This window comes from Eptatretus burgeri, chromosome 11 (genome assembly GCF_056783735.1).
Source record: "Eptatretus burgeri isolate ZD-2024b chromosome 11, Ebu_testis_v1, whole genome shotgun sequence".
Taxonomy (NCBI): Eukaryota; Metazoa; Chordata; class Myxini; order Myxiniformes; family Myxinidae; genus Eptatretus; species Eptatretus burgeri.
This window is the reverse complement of record NC_140971.1, coordinates 14,177,871-14,200,778: the sequence shown is the minus strand read 5'-3', so window position 1 is coordinate 14,200,778 and position 22,908 is coordinate 14,177,871. Positions and strand designations below refer to the sequence as shown.

Sequence of the window (22,908 nt, the reverse complement as noted above, 5' to 3'; positions counted from 1 at the left end):
GTACTCCTTGTCAATGAAACTGCCTCAGCAGCCCAATGTGAAAGGAATTATTATTATTATTGTTATTATTGGTTTACCTCGCAGGCAAGCTTAATATATATTTAATTATAATCTGACTGTTACATTGTCACCTGATGTGTACCTGGAATAATAATGTTACAATTGGGGGCAACGGGGATATTGATTTCTGATATAGAGTAGGTTCCAATATCAATATACCAGTGGCCTCATAGCAACGGTATATATCAGAATGAAAAATAGAATCTATACACACGCACACGCACACGCACACGCACACGCACACGCACACGCACACGCACACGCACACGCACACGCACACGCACACGCACACGCACACGCACACACACACACACACACACACACACACACACACACACACACACAGTCATGCGCCGCTTAAGGCCCTGTCACACCTTGACAATTTAGCCAACGTATGCAAAATTGGGCTAAAACGCCGGCACACGTCGAATACGTTATGGGTAAGTTTGTATACGTTAAGAGCACGCTGAGAAACACTGCCATACGTCGTAGTACGCTGGCTTTCATCGTTGTACTTTGCGGTTGTCCTAAAATTTAGCATGCTTGAAATTTTACGACATATGCCAGTGTATGACTCACACGTTCCGCTACGCTGGCCATAAGTTGTAGGCATGTTATGCGATCGTTGACACACGTTACTTGTAAGTTACTCATCAGTCGAAACACGTCGAGGTAATGATTAGCTACCCGAAACTTATTTATAACCTATGAGTAACGTGTTGTAGACACATTACACGATTGTTGTACACACGTCGAGGCACATTATGCGATCGTTGACACACGTCGAGGCACGTTACTTGTAAGTTACTCATAAGTCGAAACACGTCGAGGTAATGCTTAGCGTACCCAAGACTTATTTCTAACCTATGTGTAACGTACCTCCAACGCATATTGACGTATGCAGACGTATTTGATTGACGTCTTCTGGACGACCACAGAACTTGCTGAACGTGTTTCTAATTTACAGCTACCGTATAATGGCGTATTGGCAGCGTTAAAAAAAAAAAACAACAATAACTTCCGATATTTCGTCACGTGCCGTTACGTCACGTCCGATTGCCTCTTCAGTTTGCTCATGTCTTATTCTTAGTTCCTCCTCTGTGAATATTTTCTGTTTGAGGATATTGTCACGTCGACGTCGAAATTTAAAAGCAAATGTCGTGATAGACACGAATATATTTGAAAATTCGTGATAGACTAAAAAGAAAAAAATAATATTTAAAAAAAAAACAACAACTTCAGATATTTTGTCACGTGCCTTCACGGAGCCAAGGATAAATAAGAAAATGTGCCTTGACGGAGAAAATATGATTTTTAAACTATGAACAATACCTCGACGTGTTTCGACTTATGAGTAACTTACAAGGAACTTGTGTCGACGTGTGTCAACGATCGCATATCGTGCCTACAACTTATTCCCAGCGTAGCGGAACGTGTGAGCCATACGGCGATTTCACGACTTACTAGACGTACCACGAAATATGACGGCGTACTTCATCGTTTTTCAGCATGCTCTTAACGTATTGTTATGAATTTGGAATTCAATTGCACACAACGTACAGGTTCCCTTAGTCAGCTATGTCGATAAGTGCATGTTCCCGAGATAGCTCACCTTCCATTGTTTAAATGTTTTGAAATCTATTGGATGCGCTGCGGATAAATTTAATAGTTAGGAAGTGAACAATGGAGACGTCCCTCCCCCTCTTCTGCAAAGAGGAAGAACCCTGCCATCCCGTGACATCAACAACTCCCTCCCACCCGTGGTTGAACGGGGGGTGGATCACGAGGGCATGAGTCACGCCGGGTGCGGGGGAGGGGTGGGAAGGATAAAGGAGATCCTTTCTTTGTTTGTGTGGGAGTCCCGTGGTCGGGCTGAGTTCGTGGGAGTCCCGTGGCAGAGTTCGTGTGCTGAGTCCCGTGGGAGGAGTAAGCTTTTTTGCTTCGGAGAGAGCAGTCGTTCAGCAGGCCATCGGGTCCTGCTTGGCTTGCTTGGCTTGAGGCCTTCGGAAGCTTTTTGCTTCGGCCGGCTCAGTGAGCTTCGGCTGCTGCTTTGTTTTGGAAGGAACTTGAGCCGGTTGTTCGGCTCGAGCTGCGAGTGGAGGCTTCTTCCTCTTCTTCCTCTTCTTCTTGGTTCATGGAGCTTTTCGTTCTCCATTTTGTTTCCCGGCTTGGTGCGACGCATCGGCCTCTTCTTGGAGTTGGTTCCTCGGGGAAGCGACGCATCGACAGGAAGGATCGGCGCCTCGTCTCACCGGCACGTGTTGAGAAGCGCGGGAGGATTCGCGGGAGCTCGGGAAAGAACGCGGCTCACGGCGATTTGGATCCAGCTCGCTCTCGCTGGAGCCCGGGAACGGACAAGTTGAAGACCACACGAGGTGGAGAGGTTCGAGTTAGGCTCTGAGTTTCAGCTCACCTGTCCTCCGAGCTGGAGCTCGTGATTAAAGGCCTCAGCCACCATTTCTTGTGTGTGTGCGTACGTGTGTCCGTGGGCTCGTCTAATAAGTGGGAACTGCTGTGAAGTGTAAATGACTGTACATAATAAGTAGACGGTTGTAGTTCTTTTGGCGTGCTTTTGTTGCTTTTATAATTGCATTCGTGTTTTGCCTTATTTAATTGCATATGTGTTTCATTATAATAAATGTCCTTGTGTGAATGTAAACCTGCTCGTTGCATCCATTCCCTCATTGACTGAACATTTAGTGTGTTGGGAGTTAGAAAGCTGTTGGTTTGCCGTAATAGGGGGACATTTGGACCGACGGTTCTCGGCGATTACCCTGTTCGGAATCGCGCATGGACAACCTCGCCTCGGCGGTTTGTTCCGTACGAGTTCTCTCGAGGGTGGAATACCCCGGTAGTTGGATCATGTGGGTATTTAGGTAAATTGAAGATTGGCAATCGATCCTACCCCACGTGATCTGCCGATTGGCGTATTTTGGTTCTTGTACAAGGACCCGTCGCTCAGAGTTATCCGGGCGGCGATCTATATTCCCGGCGATCGGTCGGACCGACTCGACTTGCGGATTCATTCAGAGCGGTCGGTTGGCGGCTGACCCCCGGCCAGTAACAGTATACACAACTTACCCATACCGTATTCGACGTGTGCCAGCGTTTTAGACACATTTTTCATCGGTCGGCATACGCTGGCTAAATCGTCAAGGTGTGACTGCGATGTTGACACTTCCAATTCTCAGGCGGTTATGATTTAAATCGGCGTGTGGCAGGTTTTGAACAGGCTCCGCCACGAGTTCGTCGGCGATACGTGCAGCGCGCTATGCCAAGTTAAACTATCGTTGGGCATTGGTTGTGAACGCCGACAACAGGCTAAACATTCGTTGGTATAAGTTATCTATAACACAACGAAACGTTCTATGCCCATTACCAATATGTTATGCATACGACCAACACGTTATGAATACGGCCGAAACTTTAAAAAAACATCAAAATTTCAGCGTACGCCAACGTTTTACATACATTTTTATATGTTGCCATTGTTGGCTAAATCGTCAAAGTGTGACAGCGCCTTTGACGACGTTTCCGGGCAATGACGGATCGCATATACGACGGATCTGCCAGCTATGAAAAAAAAATGTAACTGAAAAATTCCTATCGCCGAATGATGTATAGCCTCGTATAAAAATAGCACATACAATTATGTACACTGTACAGTAATAATACGTCATAATGATAATAAACGACAGTGTGGCCCTGTTATAATGCGATCGTTGAGGTCCATAAAATGTCATTGCGAAAAAAATAGGGTTGTGCTAAATCGGGATTCAAGGAAATCAGCTTTCAAACTGAACCAGTATTTCCACATTTACTTTCTAGCAAGTAAATTACCTTTGAGTTGAAGAATTCTGCGAATAAATCGTTGTTCTTTGTCGACATTAAAACACAAATTTATTTTTGGTGAAGCTTTTTACGTTGTTAAAACAATCGCACTGTTCCGAAAATATATATCACAATTGACAGGTGCTCATTTCTTCATTTGTAAATTATAACATCGATGCAATGATTACGTATTAATAAAATCCAAACGCTAATTATTCACCTTTATATAATCGATGCGAGAGGAGATTGTAAGCTGCTGCTAACAACACCGATGGCCGTCATGAACAGCACAAAGGTAGATCTAACGTGTCTTCCGTCTCTCTTGGATGTGTGTTACAATTGCCAACAGTATTCATTACAGTAGCATGCTGTACAGGTTTGTATCCGAGGAGCAATAGGCTATGCCATATAGCCTCGGTGTCTAGGTTTGTGTAAGTACGATGTTCGAAAAAAAAAAAAAAATTGTTCGCACAACGACGCGTTTCTCAGAATGTAACCCCGTCGTTAAGTGGCGCATGACTTTTATATATATATATATATATATATATATATATATATATATATATATATATATATATATATATATATATATATATATATATACACATGTGTATATAATTCCAGCTGTGTGTGACCGTGACCGTGACCGTGACCGCTGTTTCTCGACAACCACTGGTCCGATCTAATTGAAACTTGTCAGATATATTGCTGGGGACCTGAGGATGTGCCTTTTCAAGGTTTGATATTAATCGGATAAGTGCTTCCCAAGTTATGGCCATTTATTTACCAACCAATGACAAGACACGTTGATGTGTGGGCGTGGCCGATGGGGGAAGGGAACCTCAGCCGCGTTCCCCATTACAGGTTACAACGTACGGACTTCCGGAGAGTGATGACTTGGTGTATTCTAATAATGTCTTGATTTCTTATGCGCATTTATAGATGAACACAATGCCCCAAGTTATGATCGTTTTCATATTAGACGGTGCATAAATTTCGGTAACATCAGAGTGAGCTGGTATGCTCCGAACCAGGAAGTAATTTTTTTTTTTTTTTTTGCACGAACGTTTTTTTTTTTTCTCTTCTCTTCTCTTTGTGTTTTTCCTTGCGATGACATTGCGAAAAGGCAAAATACGTTTGCGCTAATTGAATAATTGGCCATTAAAACTAAATTGCAAATAATCGTGACTGCTGTTATGACTCTTCACTCGGCCGAGTAATGACAGAGTCGAATGAGGGTTTTCGAATGATACGATTTATTTCAGAAGATGGCACTACGCATGCGGAATGCAGCCCAAAGGCCCTTCAGTCAGGTGCCCCCGGACCACATTGAGATTCTTACTTCAAAACAGTTGTATATATAATCACACAAAAGCAGAAATGGGTGTGGACTACAAGTGTGTGCTTAAGGGATAAAGAAATAAAGAAATAAATGCGGCAGTGGGCTTCTTTCCCCCCTCCCTAGGGGCCCTCAGGGAAGTTGAATCGGTCAATTCTCAGATATGCAACCACAGTTTCCAAGCCACCTACACAACTCTCAGATATGCAAGCCTTGCAAACTAATAACTTTCCTACACTCCTTCACTAGCACCTGCTGATAACAAAGGCAAAGCTTTGGTGATCACTGAGAATAGGAATGTGTGGGCAGCATACACTGAAGGAACAATTCCACAGTTCTCTCCAAGGTTGCACTAAGGGCACACCACCACAGAGCAACAGGAAGGGTGATAAGGGCTTAGTTTCCAAGAAACAGGAACAGCTGGGCTCTGTCCAAAAACAGTGGGGTGCATGGAACATTGGTAGCCTGAAACATTTAAAGCAACATTTTAAAGCAAGGTTTGAATAATGCACAGTTACAAGCAAGGTTAGAATCCTGACAGCTGATTAACACACAGCTAATGGTCCAAAATATGACCACCTAACATATCATCATAACAGTTTCCCTCCTTGGTCATATTTTGACCATTCCCAGCCACACCTGAGACTCACCGACCGAGTGGACCCCTATTTGGTTCCTGTAGCAGCTACCCCTAGGCCCCCGCGCCTGCCAAACGGGATTTACGAATGCCGTGGATAGCCATCAACATTCCCCAAATGAGAAGTCCCCAACTGCCGGTGGTTCAGGTTAGCTTCTGTTACCTTTTATCTTGCCCACTGCCACAAGTCTCCCATTAAGTTGTCATATACAAATTTGATGTTAAGTCCACACAATATTAAAGGCACTACAAGTCTATACAATATTAACAGCAACATTATTATTTAGGCAATTATACTCAACACTAATTACAACAATAATATTTACAATATGCAAATGTATTAATGGGTGAGCAGCACTGTGAGCGCTCAAGGCATGGTGTAAGCTCCTTTCTCAACTTGCGCTAGAAGACAAAAGAGTCTCATGAGATGCATATTTACATATAAGGGTCATACAAGTATTTTCCATACATTCCTTCACTATCTGGTATTGTCCATTTTCCATGATTATGCATATGCTAGTCAAAACACTGCCACATCTATCATAAACCTCCATCAGCATTTTACTTGTAGATTTCCTTTCTTTCTTGTTACAACTTCCTGTATCTTCGTGTGTAGTGAGATGCATGAGTCCATGTTTGGCTTACCTTTTCACTTGAAAGTTCGTTGAGTAATCAGTAATACCTGGAAGAGTCTTCCCCAGGGCGCCCTCCGCCAGAACACCTTGTTGGCTCCTCAGCCGGGGGGGTGCGGGTCTGGTTGTGGCCCCATACAGAGGTCCTCGGGTCTTCCTCCATGAGTTCGCTGTTAATTATTATGATGGCCTGGGTGAGGGGTGAGGCTTCACAGCATTTCTTTAGACAAATGGAAATGAGACGTTTGATCAGAAATACTCCAAAAATGATTCCCATGATGATTAGGATTGCTGCCCCTACCAGGCGCAGTAACCAGTCTCCCCAGTCATGAAATATAGATCTCCACCCTGCGTAACCCTCCTTGCGTTCCACTCGATCGCTAGTGAGAGCTTCAAGCCTTATAGGTGAAAACACCTATAAGTGAAATGTGTTCTTCTCCGGGAGGTTACTGTATTTTCACAAGATTTCACAACTATACTCCAAAAGGGTTCTTTCGGGGCCCATGGAACTTGGGTAATTAGAGATGCGTGTTGACCCCATATGAATCCTATTTGTGCAAAGTGCCCCCACTGGGTTTTGTCTTGCGTTTTGTTCTGCCAAGCCACTTCTGTCTTTTCTGCATTTTCTGGACGTCCCCTTTGCCACGGAGGTGTATACGGTTTCTTTGGCTTGAGTGTGTTGCCTAGTGATAGGTCCCCCCACAAAGGAGTAGTGTCAGTACCAGGAGTTGCATATTGTGTCGTCAAAGGTTCTGTCACTGTCTCCGTTACTACAAGGTTTACAGCATGCCACTGCACTGAACACTGCAGTCAACTGCAACATAATGACAAGTATTTGTGTAAAAGATTATTTTTAAATGATACCTCCGTACGAGGCTCCCACCATGACTAGAGCTTGCAGGACTGGAAGTTGCTCTGGGTGTGTGGTGAGTGGATGTGAAGGCCAGAGACCTTACTGTACACTACTGTGGATTTTGATCAGGCAAGCATACCTTCCATCCATCTCCTTGTCTGACGGCCTGTAAAGTGTTCTGGTGTTCGTTGCCCCATCTTGTGGTTCTGGGGCGCATCTCAATCTGTTCACCATTCTTCCTAACTCCCTGCACTATGTCCGTTACTAACTGCCATTGAGATGTACGGTGTTAGTCCTTCTCTGTGCTTCATTAGTTCGCGCTCTCTGGCGGCTTGTTTCACCTCCACCGCCGCTCCTTCCTTCCCGATCCATCGGTTGGTTGTCATCAGAGAGCGTTTGACGGTGTAATCTCTATGTGCTTTGGCCACGTATTCATAATCCTGCCCTGTTTCATCGTAGTCAACAGTGAGTGCAGTGCAAAGCCAATTCCATTCCTTCCAGATCGATGTCGTTGCTCAGCAACCATTCCTCTACATCCCTTTAATTCCGCTTATACTTCCCAAATCCAATGAATTTATCCTGACAGATAGAGGCTCATATAAAGACAACAGACATGCTTTTCTGTCCGCTTCCAAACAAACATCTCGACCCTGACAGGCAGAGAATCGAAACGCTCCTCGTCAAGGCCCACGATGGCTGCGTGTTCAAACAGCACGAGCCCCGCCCGTAATTTTTCCCAAAAACACCGCTATCCTCATAAGTGCGTAGCCTACCAAACGTCCTTGTTCTTGGATGTCTGACATGTAAACTAGGACAAATGTGTCCAAGAGCCACGTCCTAAAGGTTTTGTCTTCACCAGAATAATAATAAGAACAACGCGGAACTCTTAGAGCCGGCGTTTACTACGCGAGACGCGGCTAAAAGATAAACCCACTTTAAATAAAACTCCGTTCCTTGTTCAAAGCATTTAAATCCTCCTTTCCATCTGTTGTAGTAATCAACAATAAACCTTTTTGATCGGCTTTATTCTCACAAAACCCATACGCATATCTGCAACAACATAAATATACATAGGTAAGAATAACAAAATACAATAACTTGTACACATAATACTGAAGGCAAACTCCATACTCTAATCCCAATTACATTCCTCAGAGTACACCATTCCTAATACAGTATACTACATACCATTACTGTTCCAGCACGACCCTCCACGGAGCACGCGGCATACGAGTCATCACTAGCCACCGACCCCCATACACAGTGCTGCCACATCCGCCCAATCTCCGTTGCCGCTAATCACAGTACGGCACTTCATTACCACAACACCATCCATCCTAAATCCCTCGGTCCTGCGCCTCTTCCGCGTCTCTTTTTTTTTTTTTTCTCTTTTCCTCTTCCGGTCACGAAGCCCAATCAACAACAACAACAACAACAACAACAACAACAACAACAACAACAACAACAACAACAACCGGAACAAACATATATATATATATATATTACAGCCTTGTTTCAAAGCATTGTCGCTTCCATGTTCCGATAGCGCGTGCACTCGCCTCGAAACACAAAATCGAGCGATCCTTTGAAACGTCAATGTCCTTATTAATTAATTTTACCACAAAGCTATCTCTTTAAAATCTAGTTTGTCCACCATATTCAAAATCAGCCGCCTCGAGAAATTCTTGTACATTGCTCCGACAAGCAGGCACGTTCACAGCAGGGTGTTAATTGCACTTTCAAGTTTGACAAAGCGCGCTGGGCCCATGCGTGATTACGTCATCACGCACTCACATGAGCAATACGTCTTATCAGCGCGTTGGTTTTACGATCAAACTCACGGAACAAATATTTGACGACATCTCAAATACGTTCGTTTTAAATCGGAATTTTACAGAATCCTAAGAAGGGCGTCCCCATCTTGTAAAATGTGCTAATCCATTTCGTAAACCCTCACGATAAGCTGTCCTTCGACGGGACGATTTCGTGCTTTCGCGCGCCTGTTAAATCCTATGGCACGTCATGTGACTCGCAAACCCCATAAAATAAGTTTTTTTCCCAGATTTACGAAAGTCAAGCATAAAACATGCTTAATGACCCCAACAATGAAACCAGAATTGAAACTGACGTTAAAACGAACCCGTAACGTCGATCAGCCTTACGAAACATGCAAAGTGGAAACAGAACTGAATTTCAATTTGAAATCAAAATGATGCTCCGTGGAGACCATCCATTTATCACGTACAGTGTTCAAAGCCAAAACAGCATACAGAGTTTATCGGACCATGAGAAAATCCGAACGTTGGTCCATTTGACATCCCATTTGACAAACTGTCTGCTGAAGTGGTTTTAATTATTCAATTCCCCATCCAGTTCACACACACACACACACACACACACACACACACACACACACACACACACACACACACACACACACACACACACACACACACACACACACTCTCAATGACATTTTCCCATCACTGAATTAACAACACGTGCAGAATCGGTCATCATGGTCCTTCCTCCAGATTTGGTGTGCGCAATTCACCTCGTCCAAAGTCTTCACATTGACGATGACGACCCATCATTATCTCCATACAAACATACAAGTTGTTCCACACATACAAGTTCCAGGTTGGAACACTCAACTTACGTCTAACACAAAACTCAACCTTCCCCACCACATTGTATTCACAAATACATCCAAACAGGTAACTTCTACAAACAGCCCTTCTCCTGGCTCATTAACCTTGTGTTCTTTTCCCGTTGGTTCAAGATTCCCTCTGAATCTAATCGCTTACGTCCTGTCTCACTTTGTGACTCCGTTAGCCACGCTGCAAACGCTCTCCAGTGTTTTCCACTTTCACCGATAACTTTAAGTGTTGTTCCTTTGGGTAACTCTATGTTCTTTGCAGAGTTATTCCCCATCTTTTGTTCTTATCTTACCAACCGCCTAATAGCTGTAAATCGTTTCTCCTTTTACGTCGGGACCGAAATCCCTTTCAATCAGCCGCCTAATAGCTGTAAATCGTTTCTCCTTTTACACCGGGACCGAGATCCCTTTCGACCCGCCGCCTAATAGCCTCAAACCCAATGAAGGCCTCTAACCTTCCCTCTCTTGGTACAGGATTCCAACCTGTTTCCTCCTTATTTCACACGGATACCTTTATCCTCGACCCTTACCGGTTCTAACATACGGCCTGCCAGCCCTCTTTGTGCCCTTCAAACAAACCGCATTCGAATCACCTCATATGTTTTACCGTTACAGTTCTTGATCCGAGCAGATCCTGGAGCTGCGTCCAGCGGGGCACTGCCCACCAAGTGTACAGTTTTCACCTAACTAGGGCTCCCTGTCTTAGGTGCCCTATACGTGCAATTTCCACGTACCTTTAGCTGAACCCTTGTGATGGCTGTACAGCAAGTGGAGTCCCGCCGTCCACACCGCCAGCATCAGTCGCATCCCATCCTCGCTGCCAATTGTTATGACTCTTCACTCGGCCGAGTAATGACAGAGTCGAATGAGGGTTTTTCGAATGATACGATTTATTTCAGAAGATGGCACTACGCATGCGGAATGCAGCCCAAAGGCCCTTCAGTCAGGTGCCCCCGGACCACATTGAGATTCTTACTTCAAAACAGTTGTATATATAATCACACAAAAGCAGAAATGGGTGTGGACTACAAGTGTGTGCTTAAGGGATAAAGAAATAAAGAAATAAATGCGGCAGTGGGCTTCTTTCCCCCCTCCCTAGGGGCCCTCAGGGAAGTTGAATCGGTCAATTCTCAGATATGCAACCACAGTTTCCAAGCCACCTACACAACTCTCAGATATGCAAGCCTTGCAAACTAATAACTTTCCTACACTCCTTCACTAGCACCTGCTGATAACAAAGGCAAAGCTTTGGTGATCACTGAGAATAGGAATGTGTGGGCAGCATACACTGAAGGAACAATTCCACAGTTCTCTCCAAGGTTGCACTAAGGGCACACCACCACAGAGCAACAGGAAGGGTGATAAGGGCTTAGTTTCCAAGAAACAGGAACAGCTGGGCTCTGTCCAAAAACAGTGGGGTGCATGGAACATTGGTAGCCTGAAACATTTAAAGCAACATTTTAAAGCAAGGTTTGAATAATGCACAGTTACAAGCAAGGTTAGAATCCTGACAGCTGATTAACACACAGCTAATGGTCCAAAATATGACCACCTAACATATCATCATAACAACTGCGATATGCGAACTTCTGGGCCACGCACGTACGGGCATGCGAGAGCGAAGAAACGGTCTGTGTGGTTGTTGTTTCTTGCTGAGGTTTGAAAGTTTTTTGTTTTTTTATGGGCACGTACTAGTATAATATATGAAGCCTGGTGTTGGCGCAGTGGTAAGGGCAGTGGCTTGGGACCCAAGAGGTCCTGAGTTCAAGCCCCGTTGGGACACTGAATTAATATATGTATGTATATGTATGTATATGTATATATATATATATATATATATATATATATATATATATATATATATATATAAATAAACCAAGTCGAAAACACCAGGGGGTTGACTCAGCCTGCCATCCTTCCGAGGTCGGCGAAATGAGCACCAGTTGTACTGGGCCCGGTGTATGCCCCGGTTAGAATAGGTGTACCATATCCCTGTGTGTCGTAAGAGGCGACCAGGGTTGCGTCAGGAAGGGCATCCGGCGTAAAAACCTATGCCAAATCATTATGCGGACAACAAAACGAATTTCCATACCGGATCGGTCGAGGCCCGGGTTACCAACGACCGCCACCGGTACCGGTGGTCAGCAGGGTACCAGTGGAAATTGTGCTACTGCTGGGCGAAGGAGGAGAAGGAGACTGGGAAGGCGAGTCCGGAGGCAGTGGGAGAGGGGGAAGGGTAGAAGTGTGGAGGTGAGAGTTGGAACTCTGAATGTTGGGACGATGACTGGCAAAGGGCGAGAGTTGGCTGATATGATGGAGAGAAGAAAGGTGGACATACTGTGTGTACAAGAGACCAAGTGGATGGGGAGTAAGGTGAGGAGCATTGGAGGTGGTTTCAAACTGTTCTACCATGGTGTGGATGGGAGGAGAAATGGTGTCGGGATAATCCTGAAGGAAGATCATGTCAAGAGGGTATTGGAGGTGAGGAGGGTGTCTGACCGAGTGATGAGTGTGAAGTTGGAAATTGAAGGGGTGATGATTAATGTCATCAGTGCATATGCCCCACATATGGGGTGTGAGATGGAATATAAAGAAGATTTCTGGAGTGAGTTAGATGAAGTGGTGGAGAGTGTATCCAAGGATGAAAGAGTGGTGATTGGAGCAGATTTTAATGGACATGTTGGGGAAGGGAATAAAGAGGATGGGGAGGTGATGGGGAGGTACGGTCTCAACAAGAGAAATGTGGAAGGGCAAATGGTGGTAGAGTTTGCAAAAAGAATGGAAATGGCAGTGGTAAGGATGTTGAAGATGGAGCCGCCAGGCAGGAGGAGAAGAGGAAGGCCAAAGAAGAGGTTCATGGATGCGGTGAGGGCGGACATGCGGGTGGTTGGAGTGTCAATGGAAGATGTGGAGGATAGAGTGAAATGGAGACAGTTGGTCCGCTGTGGCGATCCCTAACGGGAGTAAGCCGTAAGAGGAAGAAGAGAGTACTAGTATAATATAATTTTACCATATCAAAATTTTTTTTTTGCCCTCTCCTCGGAGAGGGTATTGCATTTGAGTCCGTTTGTATGTTTGTTTGTCCGTACAAAACTTTTGGGTTTTTCTCCGCAACAGCTTGTCGGATTGAGAGGAAATTTTCACCATTGGTGCAACTACTCATGTGGAATGTTTTAATGATAATTATGAAATCGTAGGTCACGTGGTGTGGCAGCCAGTTGGAAAAAAACTTTAGACCTCTGTTTCTCTGAAACCACACCAAGGAAAAGATTGAAACTTGGCACATAACAAGTGCTCATGTGGAATGAGTGTGATTTTTTTTTTTAATGACGTCATACGTTCGTTATGACGTCATAATTGCATATGTCGAATGATACATCCGATCAGTATGAAAATTTTTAGGGTCATCTAGGGATAAAATGGTCCACAAAATTTGTTGATGATGTCATCGGTCACGTGATTCAGCAGCCATATTGTTGTTTTTTTTTTTTTTTAAACCTTCAAAAATCTTCTCTGAAATGGCTGAACCAGCGATCGTTGCCAGCATTTATAAAGTTCCAGTTCTAATTATGTCTCTAATTATTTGCAGTAGACTATGCAAATTCACACCTTTCCAAAAAGCTACAGAATGTACCATGTGGAGATTGCTTCTTACCTACAGCAATGAGCCGTTTTCTTGCGATTATATGAATTGTATAAATGTCTTCAACATTTACATCAACCTGATCCGTGAGTACAAGTTTCTCATTCTCAGCCCTGCCACTTGTAACTTTGTGTGCAGCCTTATTGACTTTTTCGACAAGATGCGGAAGTGGAGTGAGATGGCAGCTGTTCCCTTGGATTTCCAGAATCGCATCAACTGCCTGGAGAGAAATTTCACTGTTTCCACAGTTATTTTTCAGAAATTGCAGCCAATATTCCTGTCTGTTTTCCACAATACACACTACCAGCCGCCTCGTCAGCCACGTAGCCGCAAGCGCAGGTATTCCAAATCGTCGATAATCGAGTTAGTGGGCAAAAAAACAACTTTGTTTAGAGTTGTCTTTGACTATTGTTTCGGCAACATTACAACTATGTATTGCTTGTTTTTGCTGCAATTGTAATTATCTTGCCTGGAAATTGCTTATTTTTCTTCGTTCCACCCCCTTTGTTGTGAAGATGTCAACCCTGCACAGCAGATGAGGTATTCAAGTTCTGTTGGACCCTTTTCTTGCGTGCTAAAGGTTCGTGTTGCTGCCCATTTATAGATTGCAATTCTAGGTTGTTGCTTTTGTAAACGCGGAACATCTCTTCAATTATTATGCACATGATGATACAGGAACGTCACTAAAGAAAGCTGTTTTTTCAAATATATTTTCATACATGAAGAACCAGCATAATAATTAAAAAAAGAAAAAACGAACTATAGAAAAATGTCTGTGGGTGTAGAGGGATTTAGTAGGAAGAGGTGAAGGTGCAGCACATATAATTTATTTATTTTTTTTTTTACCTGCTTCTGTGCCATCTGCCTTCCTCCTTGGACTTGCAGCAAACTTCCCAATGATAAGCGACGATATCGTCAACTCCTATCATCTTTTGTTGTGCTGCTTGGATCTCACTTACGGAAATGCCCTGCTTAGTCAGCATTGGCAATGTCTGCTCAACCCTGATTTTCCAGGTGAGGCAGACTCCCAGTGAATGGCTACGTCAAAATATTAACTCAAAATGGTGCCAACATGTGGTGCATGATTACGAGCTCGACTTCTCTTTTTTGTCCAGGCCTTCCAGCTAGCTTTGGTACCAGAGACTTCCGCCCGCCCAACAGGCCACCTTGCATTATTGGAACACTCTGTAACTTGCACGACGGCCTGGCCATCGAGGCAAAGGGAATCAAGGAGCACTATTGGAAGCCCTTTATCAGCCGTCTTTTTGAGAGGAAGGTAGGTGCAATACCAAGCTAGTTGAGGTTTTTGTTTCCTTTTTCTCTCACTTTACATATGTACTGTATAGGTTCCTGATTCATTATCTGGAGAGTTGGTGTTGGGTGCTTGCAGGGCTCGCAAATTTTTACACATTTTCGTTGCCCTTCAGGCTGGCACCATTGCAGATTTGGTTGCCCGAATCCTTTTTCGTTTGCCCGACAATTGTCCGCAATGTTTCCCCTCATAGCCGTACTTACCAAGCTCGACTGACACGCTCGGCTTTGGCATTGCTCGTCGTTGGTTGAACAGGAGTCTTGCGATCCAAGTTCCATGTTCCCTTGCAATTGCTCCACCAACTATCAATGGCCTCTCCTGGACAGTATTTCTGGGTTTTTCAACCTTCAATGGTGATCAACATAAGGTTTTTAATTTCGTAAAAAAATACATTTAAAATGTAATTGTTTGTGATTAGAAAATCCTTAAAAGAAAAATATATTGTGCAGCTACTTCAAGATGTGCTTGCCAATTTCAACATTTAGTTCATGTCTGCTTGCAACGCATTCATTATAACGCGGTGGGGGTACGTGTACTGTACATTCAGTGAATAACCAGAACTGCGTTTGTTAAACAACTCGTTGAGAACTCGCTACCCGAGAACAAAAATGGTGGCCCTCGTGATTTTGTTTTTTCCAATTTTGGATGAAAAAGTTCTGCACATCGTGTTGTGCTCCGTCGGGGGTATAGCATCTTTACGCGAGAGGCACATCATGTATTCCGAGGAGCTATGTCATCCTTGCATGAGAGAAATGCCTATCTTTTGTAAGAGGCAAATGTCATTTTAAAATGAGGGAATGAGTTTGTAAAACTATATTGACAAAGGAACCTGCAGCAAAGCCTGTTTACCTCTGCCCCCGAAGGTGAAGGAGGTTACGTTTTCTCCCCTCTCTGTCTGTCTGTCTGTTTATTTGTGTATAGGATATCTCGAAAGGTTGTGGATAGATCCGGATGAAATGTTGCGGACAGGTTGGGTGTGTGACAAGAACAAACTGATTAGATTTTGGTGAAGATCTCGATCCGGATCCGACTGCTAGAATTTTAAAAGTGATTCTTCACCACTTTTGAGAGATTAGGGCCAAAAAAGATATATAGCACGAAAAACAAGGCGGAGGTATGCGCTCTACCGAGTGCTCTTCTAGTTAGGTCATCAAATAAAACCAGTCTCGATGTCCGTACGTACGTCCCCATTTTTTTTCTTCCGATTGTCTTGATATTTGGTATGTGGGTAGATGTCTATGAGGGATGCATGACGTTATGACCTTTGACCCGATTCAAGGTCAACGTCGACGTCACGCCAAAGTTGCGAAATCGTCCATTTTCAAAATCTATCTCCTCCGCCGTTTGTGATCCAATCTTTGAAATTTCTTCGGATTCTGATAATATGAAACAATATCTAGATTTGGTCGGGCCGGTTTTTTAAAATTCGTCCTGGTTATCGAGTCACGTGTCTTCAAAGTTGGAAAAATCGTCGATGTGATACGGTTAAAAAAATTTTGCCCAATCTTGATGAAACTTGGTATGTAGGTAGGGGTCGGTGAGTGATGCACGACGGTATGACTTTAGACACGATTGAAGGTCAAGGTCAAGGTCACCGATGCTGTAAACTTGTGAAATCATCCTCCATTTATGACTCAGAAATGCGGTTTGATTTCTGAGGTCCGGTTTCTGTCCTTTTGAAGACACATTTATCATAAATGTTCCAAATTGACCATTTTCAAGATCTATCTCCGGATAACTCAGAAATGTAGTTTGATTTCTGAGGTTTTCTGTCCTTTTTACTCCCGGGCTTTCGTCTGTACGTTGAACCAAAAGACAAGACGACATCGAAGCCATTCTAAGCCGATCAGAGATCCACATCTACAGAGCTTCAGAGATGACCGTCACCCCCAACCGGGGGTAATTTTTTATATTTATTTTTCCTTCATGCCTCCTGTGTTTTATTTTTTTTCCTCTCTTCTGTGGCAGGTCCTGAAAGGCCAAGGAGACACTCTGACTGGGCTTCTGGATGATGCCAAGTTTGCAGAGAACTAGTAAGTATTTGTTTTTCCTTTTTAAGCGGTGAAGCTGCTTCAATATTTAGGTTTGTCCTTCCTTCCATCCGTCTATCCAAAATGAAGAAGAAAAACCTTTATAACCCACCATGGTTTATTCTCGATTCCTAACTAAAGGGTTAAAAAGGGTAATTCTAATGTGTTCCATTCATTTCTTGGCTTCGCCTATTTCATATTAATAATGCCAAACTGAACCGCTTCAGACACGGTTGAAATTTTTCTCTTTTTCAATGAGTGGGGTTTGAATAAAAAAAAAAAATCATTGAATTTGAGGCATGGGTGCTTTTCCTTAATGCCCCCGATAGCATTGCCATGTCATGTTCTGCTCGCATGAATTAATACGTCATTGTTCATATATTTTTTTTTTCTTTTCTTTTCAGCAAAGCTATTAACAAGGAGTACGAAGAATATGTGCTGACGGTGGGAGACTTTGATGAGCGTGTGTTCCTTGGTGAGGAAGCAAATGTGGAGATAGGAACACCACACCGGCGTCCTGGTTTGGAGCGGAATCTTTCTGAGTGTATGCAGCAGCATATGTCAAAGGTGTGTTGTCATGATGGTTTGGGTGGAAGGAGTCGTTTACCACCCCTCCCCATCCCCCCCTCGACCACAAACATAGGTTTGACTGTTGGTTTCACTCCACGCACTCCCATTTCCGCAATCGGTAGATGACCTCAACATTTACGCAAGCCCCTGAAATTACAATTGTCAAAGAGTGTACATTGTTGTTGATTGCAAAACTATCTTCTGTTCCTGGCAGAATAATTCTCTCACTCCATTGACACCACTGACTGGTCGTCGATACCTCAAGGAAAAAGATCCATCCACCTCACCAGTCTCTACGGCAACACAAAGTGTTGGCTCCTTGCGTGAACTCCTCGTCGGCTTTCGCAACACCCCTTCATCACATCTCCTTGAGATGCTCAGGTGTTTTGAAATTACATGGAAATTACTTTACTTACGATTGATAAGAATGTTTTTTGGTTTTTTTTTCATCTTTGTATCCACACACCACATACACCTGCTGAATGAGCACCAATCTGAATTCCTGTCGATTCACAAAATTTGAATGGAAATATGGTTGACTTCTCTCACCACCCATATTATTTTATTGCGCTGTCACTTCTACCACAGAGTGCATGACAATATGTCGAGCACTCTTCCATCTTTATGCCTCCGCGACAAAGTTGGGCCCATTAACTCATAAGGATGTGAACTCGCACAATGTCGATGTGAGATGGCAATGAAGCACCACGTTCTTTTGAAGCCCAGGAAGGAATAGTGGGTTTGCACAGCCTCTGAAATGGCATTCCACATAAGAGAGAAGTGAGGAACAAGAGTGGAGGTGTGCAGACCACCTGGATTTTGGACGTCACGATTGGGAACATCTATCTAACCTATTACGGAAACTTTAAAACCAATATGTTACATTGGTATTTGCTGCAAATATCATTGAGAACAGAGGGCAGCCACCATGCATCCACCCTGTTTCGGCATCCATGACACGGTTAATCAGGTTTGTGAAATTGTATCTGGGAAAAATAAATATATATATATAATGAGAAGGGCACTCGGAAGAGCACATACCTCCGCCACACAATGCTTGATCCAGGAGAACATATCGGGCACAATACATTTTTGAGATATCGTGTTGTATATCAGTTTTAGCCCGAACACTCAATGGTTAAGAATCACGAAAAAAAAAATTAATCTTAGAATCTGGATCTGGATCTTCTCCAAAATCTAATCAATTTGTCCTTGTCACACACCCAACCTGCCCACCAAATTTGATCCGAATGCGTCCACAACTTTGAGATATTCTGCACACAAACAGACCACCAGACAGCGGTGAAACATAGCCTCCGTCCCCTTTCAGTGGCGGAGATAATGAGCATTATCAAATGAAACTTCAGTGGTGTTTCAGTGCTTTTCTTTTAAGTTATTTGCCTTCATGTGGGCTCGTGTTTTCTGGCTTATATCCAATTGTCCTAGGGAATGCTCGCCAGATCCCACGGAGACGATGCTTGTCCTAATAAAAGAAGTAGGAGAAAATTTCTGTTCACACTACTGCCATCCTTCAGAAGAGGCAAGGCCTGGCACGCAAGCAGGTAAATCATGTCTTTCTCCTCATGGCTATGCTTCTTGGTGGAGCATTGTTAACACAATGGTAGTTACCTGCATTCCTTTGCCTTTCTGCAGAAGATTTTGCCAACCGCCGTCTCCAACTTTCTGAAGCCTTGTATTACAAGTTGCTAGAAGGTGTAATTCAGCAGGAGTGCCGAATTGCACAAGAGCGTCGTTCTGCAAAACCAGCTGAAGTGGCTGATAAAACATCACCAACTCCTAGCTCGGTAAGCAGCATCGAAATTCACGTTGCAACTCAAACTTTTGTACACTAATTTGGCAGAGGATGCCCAGTCTGTGGCTGGCTTTGGAGGCCAACTTTGAAATGTGGTTTGCCCAAGAAAGACCATGGCTAATAGGGAGACCCATTAATTTGAATGAATGAACGTCCTCAAGAGGATTGTTAATAATGTAGATGGGGGTGGGGGAGGGTTGCCCGTCGGTCCTTTTGGAGAGAGATAGGTGAGAGTGTGATGTTTTTCAGGATTAAAAGACATTCCAAGTGTTTGACCAGCTTGTGATTTTTGTCAAGGTCTGCAGAGATGGAAGAGGCTGCAGCCTGCCTATCTGACGGATGAGGGATGTCACGGCAAAGGGTGGGGTCATCAGCAAATAGATAAAGATAATTTTCCAGAGAGTAAAAGAGATCATTGATGAAGATCATTAATCAGACTCGGCCCATAACACTGCCTTGAGTCACTCCAGCCTTGACAGGGAGAGGAGATGAAAGGATTCCGTTGAGTGCCACATGGGTACGAGAGTAGAGGAAGCCAGGAAGCCACGTGTGGAGTTGGTCTTGGATGCCTTAGGCAGACAGTTTGGAGAGTGAGGCAGGATGTCAGACTGTATCAAAAGCTCGAGGTATGTCCAGAGAGACGGCCCTCAACTCCTGTCTGACATTGAGGGCCTCCATCCATTGTTGGGTGAGTAGAAGCAGTATGTCCAGTGGAGAGTGACCAGGTCTGGATCCAAATTGATTATCTGAGATAAGCTTATTGGAGAAAAGGAAGAATTTCATATCAACTCCATAACCTTGTTGATGATTGGAAGTAAACTGATGGGTCTGTCATTAAGATCATAAGTTTTTGCACCTTTTTTATTTCATGCAGTGATGTTGACGGATTTCCAAGCAAATGGAAGAGGACCGAGGGCTAATGATCGTGAAAAGGGCAGAGAGAGGATGTGAAAGAGCAGCAGAGCAGGATTTTTAGGGCACGTGAGCTGATGCAGTCCGGTCCAGTTGCAAAATTTAACCGACTATTTTTGATGATGGCATGCTTATGGTTTAGCGCTCCTCACTCTTTGCTTTGTCACATGATGGAAAGGCAGTCAAGTTAACCAAATCACGTGCCAGAGCTAGGATGAGGGGCCTGAGGAAGGACATCATTTAGAGATGAAATGTCTTCAGAGACTCGGTCGACTCTATGCTGTTTGATTTTAAAAAATGGGGAATAGTACTTAGAACAATTCTGGTTCACCGTGCCAGATAACTTCACATCTTTACATATTTAATTTTGAAAATTATAAAATTGACATATCCACCTGTTATGGAGTCATAAGGGCCCTGGTAAGCAGGGGGTGCCTGCTTACGACTCACAATGTAGAAAGAGATATTTTCCACGATCGCCGAAAACGGACAGAATTCACAGAATCCGTGACTTGAAATGGAAAACTGAATCTGACATGGAAGAAAATGGGATTAGCAAATTTTAGGGGGAAAAAATTAAATAAATAAAGATTACTGTATTTACAAATATATAGTGTGTATCTGCAACATTTTAATTAGAAGGGTGCAAAAACTTTCCCCATGTACTACACAGAGTTGGTTTGAGAAAATAGTTGTTTTCGGAATCACTTGGCACTCGCGGCGAGCAGCTGGACTCCGTGGGACGGGTAAACAATGTGATGTTGCTCTGCACTAGAGACGCCCCCGCAACTCGCATATCTACTTTCACTTGGAGTTGTGACATCGTTCATGGCGGCATTGCACTCGCCGAGTAATGCACTTGTTTTCATGCCTCCAAGGCTGGAGGCATTATGTTTTCGGGCTGTGTGTACTTCCGTGCGTGCGGAGCACATTTTTGTTACCACGGTGACTTGTGAACTACTGAAGGTATTTCAACCAAACTTGACAAACGTATGAACCGCAATACAAAGATGAACTGATTAGATTTTGGTTTCAAAAGGTCAACGGTTGATGGTCATGTGAGCTTTCATTGAAAATCTTTGTCACCATAATAACTTGTGAACAACAGAAGGGATTTCAACCACACTTGGCACAAGTATGGACTGTAATACAAAGATTAACCGATTCAATCTTGGGTTCAACAGGTCAAAGGTCATATGCCTTTTGAAAATCATTTTTCAGATCACAACTTGAGTTCGAAGCAAGTGATGTTTTCTCTCGACGACTTACCTCTCTCGCTCTCTCAAATGAAGCAATTTCGATCGTCGCCATACAAATTGTCTGGGTGTTGTTGCCTCTCTCACCAACCATGGCACTTCAGCAAACGACCTCTGCGACTCCATGGGACTGATTCAATTTGTGAACGTTCTCACCCGGATTTCTCCCAATGCCAAATCCTCCATCCCAGACTTGGTGATGACGAACTTCCCTGCAAATGTCTCGAGCTCATCCTCTGCTTCAATTGGTTAATCTGATTCTATGCTCATGACAGCATCTCTAAGGCAATCATCGGAGAGCTGCCACAATGTCTGCAACAAATGTGTTTGCACTCTCATGGGAGCTTAACATTCATCTTGAGGAAGTCCAGTTATTAAAACTCTTGGGTCTCACTATCAGCCATGATCTTTCTTGGGCATACCACATTTCAAAGTTGGCCTCCAAAGCCAGTCGCCAACCGGGAATTCTCCATCGAATGAAGTCCTTCCTCAGCACACTTGAACTCCCATCCACAGACAAGTCCTTCATCCGCAGCTTGAGTACTGCTCTCCCCTATGGGTGGCTCCCCTGCCTCACACCTTGTTCATCTTGACACCGGTGAAGCCAATTCCTTCAAGATCATTCTAATGTCCTGTGACAAAGCTGACTCTATGGACCCATCGCTTTCACACTGCAGACAGTTCGGTTGTGTCGATGTCTTCTACCACCTCCTTTCTGGTCTTGCACCGTCTGCTCTCTCCATCCGTCCTTTGTCCCCCCCCCTCCCCCACTTTCTGTAGGGCACGTGCGCTCCACCATCAACCCTCTTCTGGTGAAACTACCTAAATCCGTAATCACTGCTCACCAGCACTCATTTGTTCCCATTTTTCTGTCTGTGGAAGCAACTTATGCATTTTCCTCAATCTCATTCCTCTTTCCAAGTCTTCCACACAGCTGTTCACCATCATCTCAGATTATCCTCCATCCAAACCATGATCTTTTCTACCCCTGTTAACTCCCGCCACTCTCAAGAACACCACCTTCAAAATTTCCAGAGTTTTCTTCCTGAACTTTTGCTACTGTATCCATCTTGTCTTCCCCATGCATCCTCCTTACCCCTCATTCCTCCCCACACCCATTAATTATTTCTCCAAGTCTCCCTCTATTTTGTCCTTCAATGTTCCCCCCTCTCTCTGCTGTTGCTTTTGTTCTGTTGCATCCTGATCCAGTCAATGTACGAACTCTTCCACGAGCACCTTGTATACAAAAAAAATATGGAAACCCGGTAAGAGGTGGGCTTGGGGTGGCTTTAATAGGGGTCAAAAAGATCATTGTTACCTCCACCACCGAAGGTGAAGGAGGTTACGTTTTCACCCCTGTT

At 43.9% G+C, this 22,908-nt stretch overlaps 1 protein-coding gene across 3 annotated transcripts in view; it reads left to right on the top strand.

Moving 5' to 3' along the window:
* LOC147016542 (retinoblastoma-like protein 1) overlaps positions 1–22,908 on the top strand; it is a 110,683-nt gene that overhangs the window by 6,660 nt on the left and 81,115 nt on the right. For all 3 annotated transcript variants that reach the window (XM_085845280.1, XM_085845279.1, XM_085845281.1), the window contains exons 3-11: positions 13,793–13,993; positions 14,170–14,234; positions 14,540–14,668; positions 14,770–14,930; positions 16,935–16,999; positions 17,401–17,563; positions 17,781–17,947; positions 19,013–19,128; positions 19,220–19,371. In XM_085845280.1, coding sequence (XP_085701406.1) covers positions 13,793–13,993; positions 14,170–14,234; positions 14,540–14,668; positions 14,770–14,930; positions 16,935–16,999; positions 17,401–17,563; positions 17,781–17,947; positions 19,013–19,128; positions 19,220–19,371 — 1,219 coding nt within the window. The remainder of the gene's footprint in view (positions 1–13,792; positions 13,994–14,169; positions 14,235–14,539; positions 14,669–14,769; positions 14,931–16,934; positions 17,000–17,400; positions 17,564–17,780; positions 17,948–19,012; positions 19,129–19,219; positions 19,372–22,908) is intronic.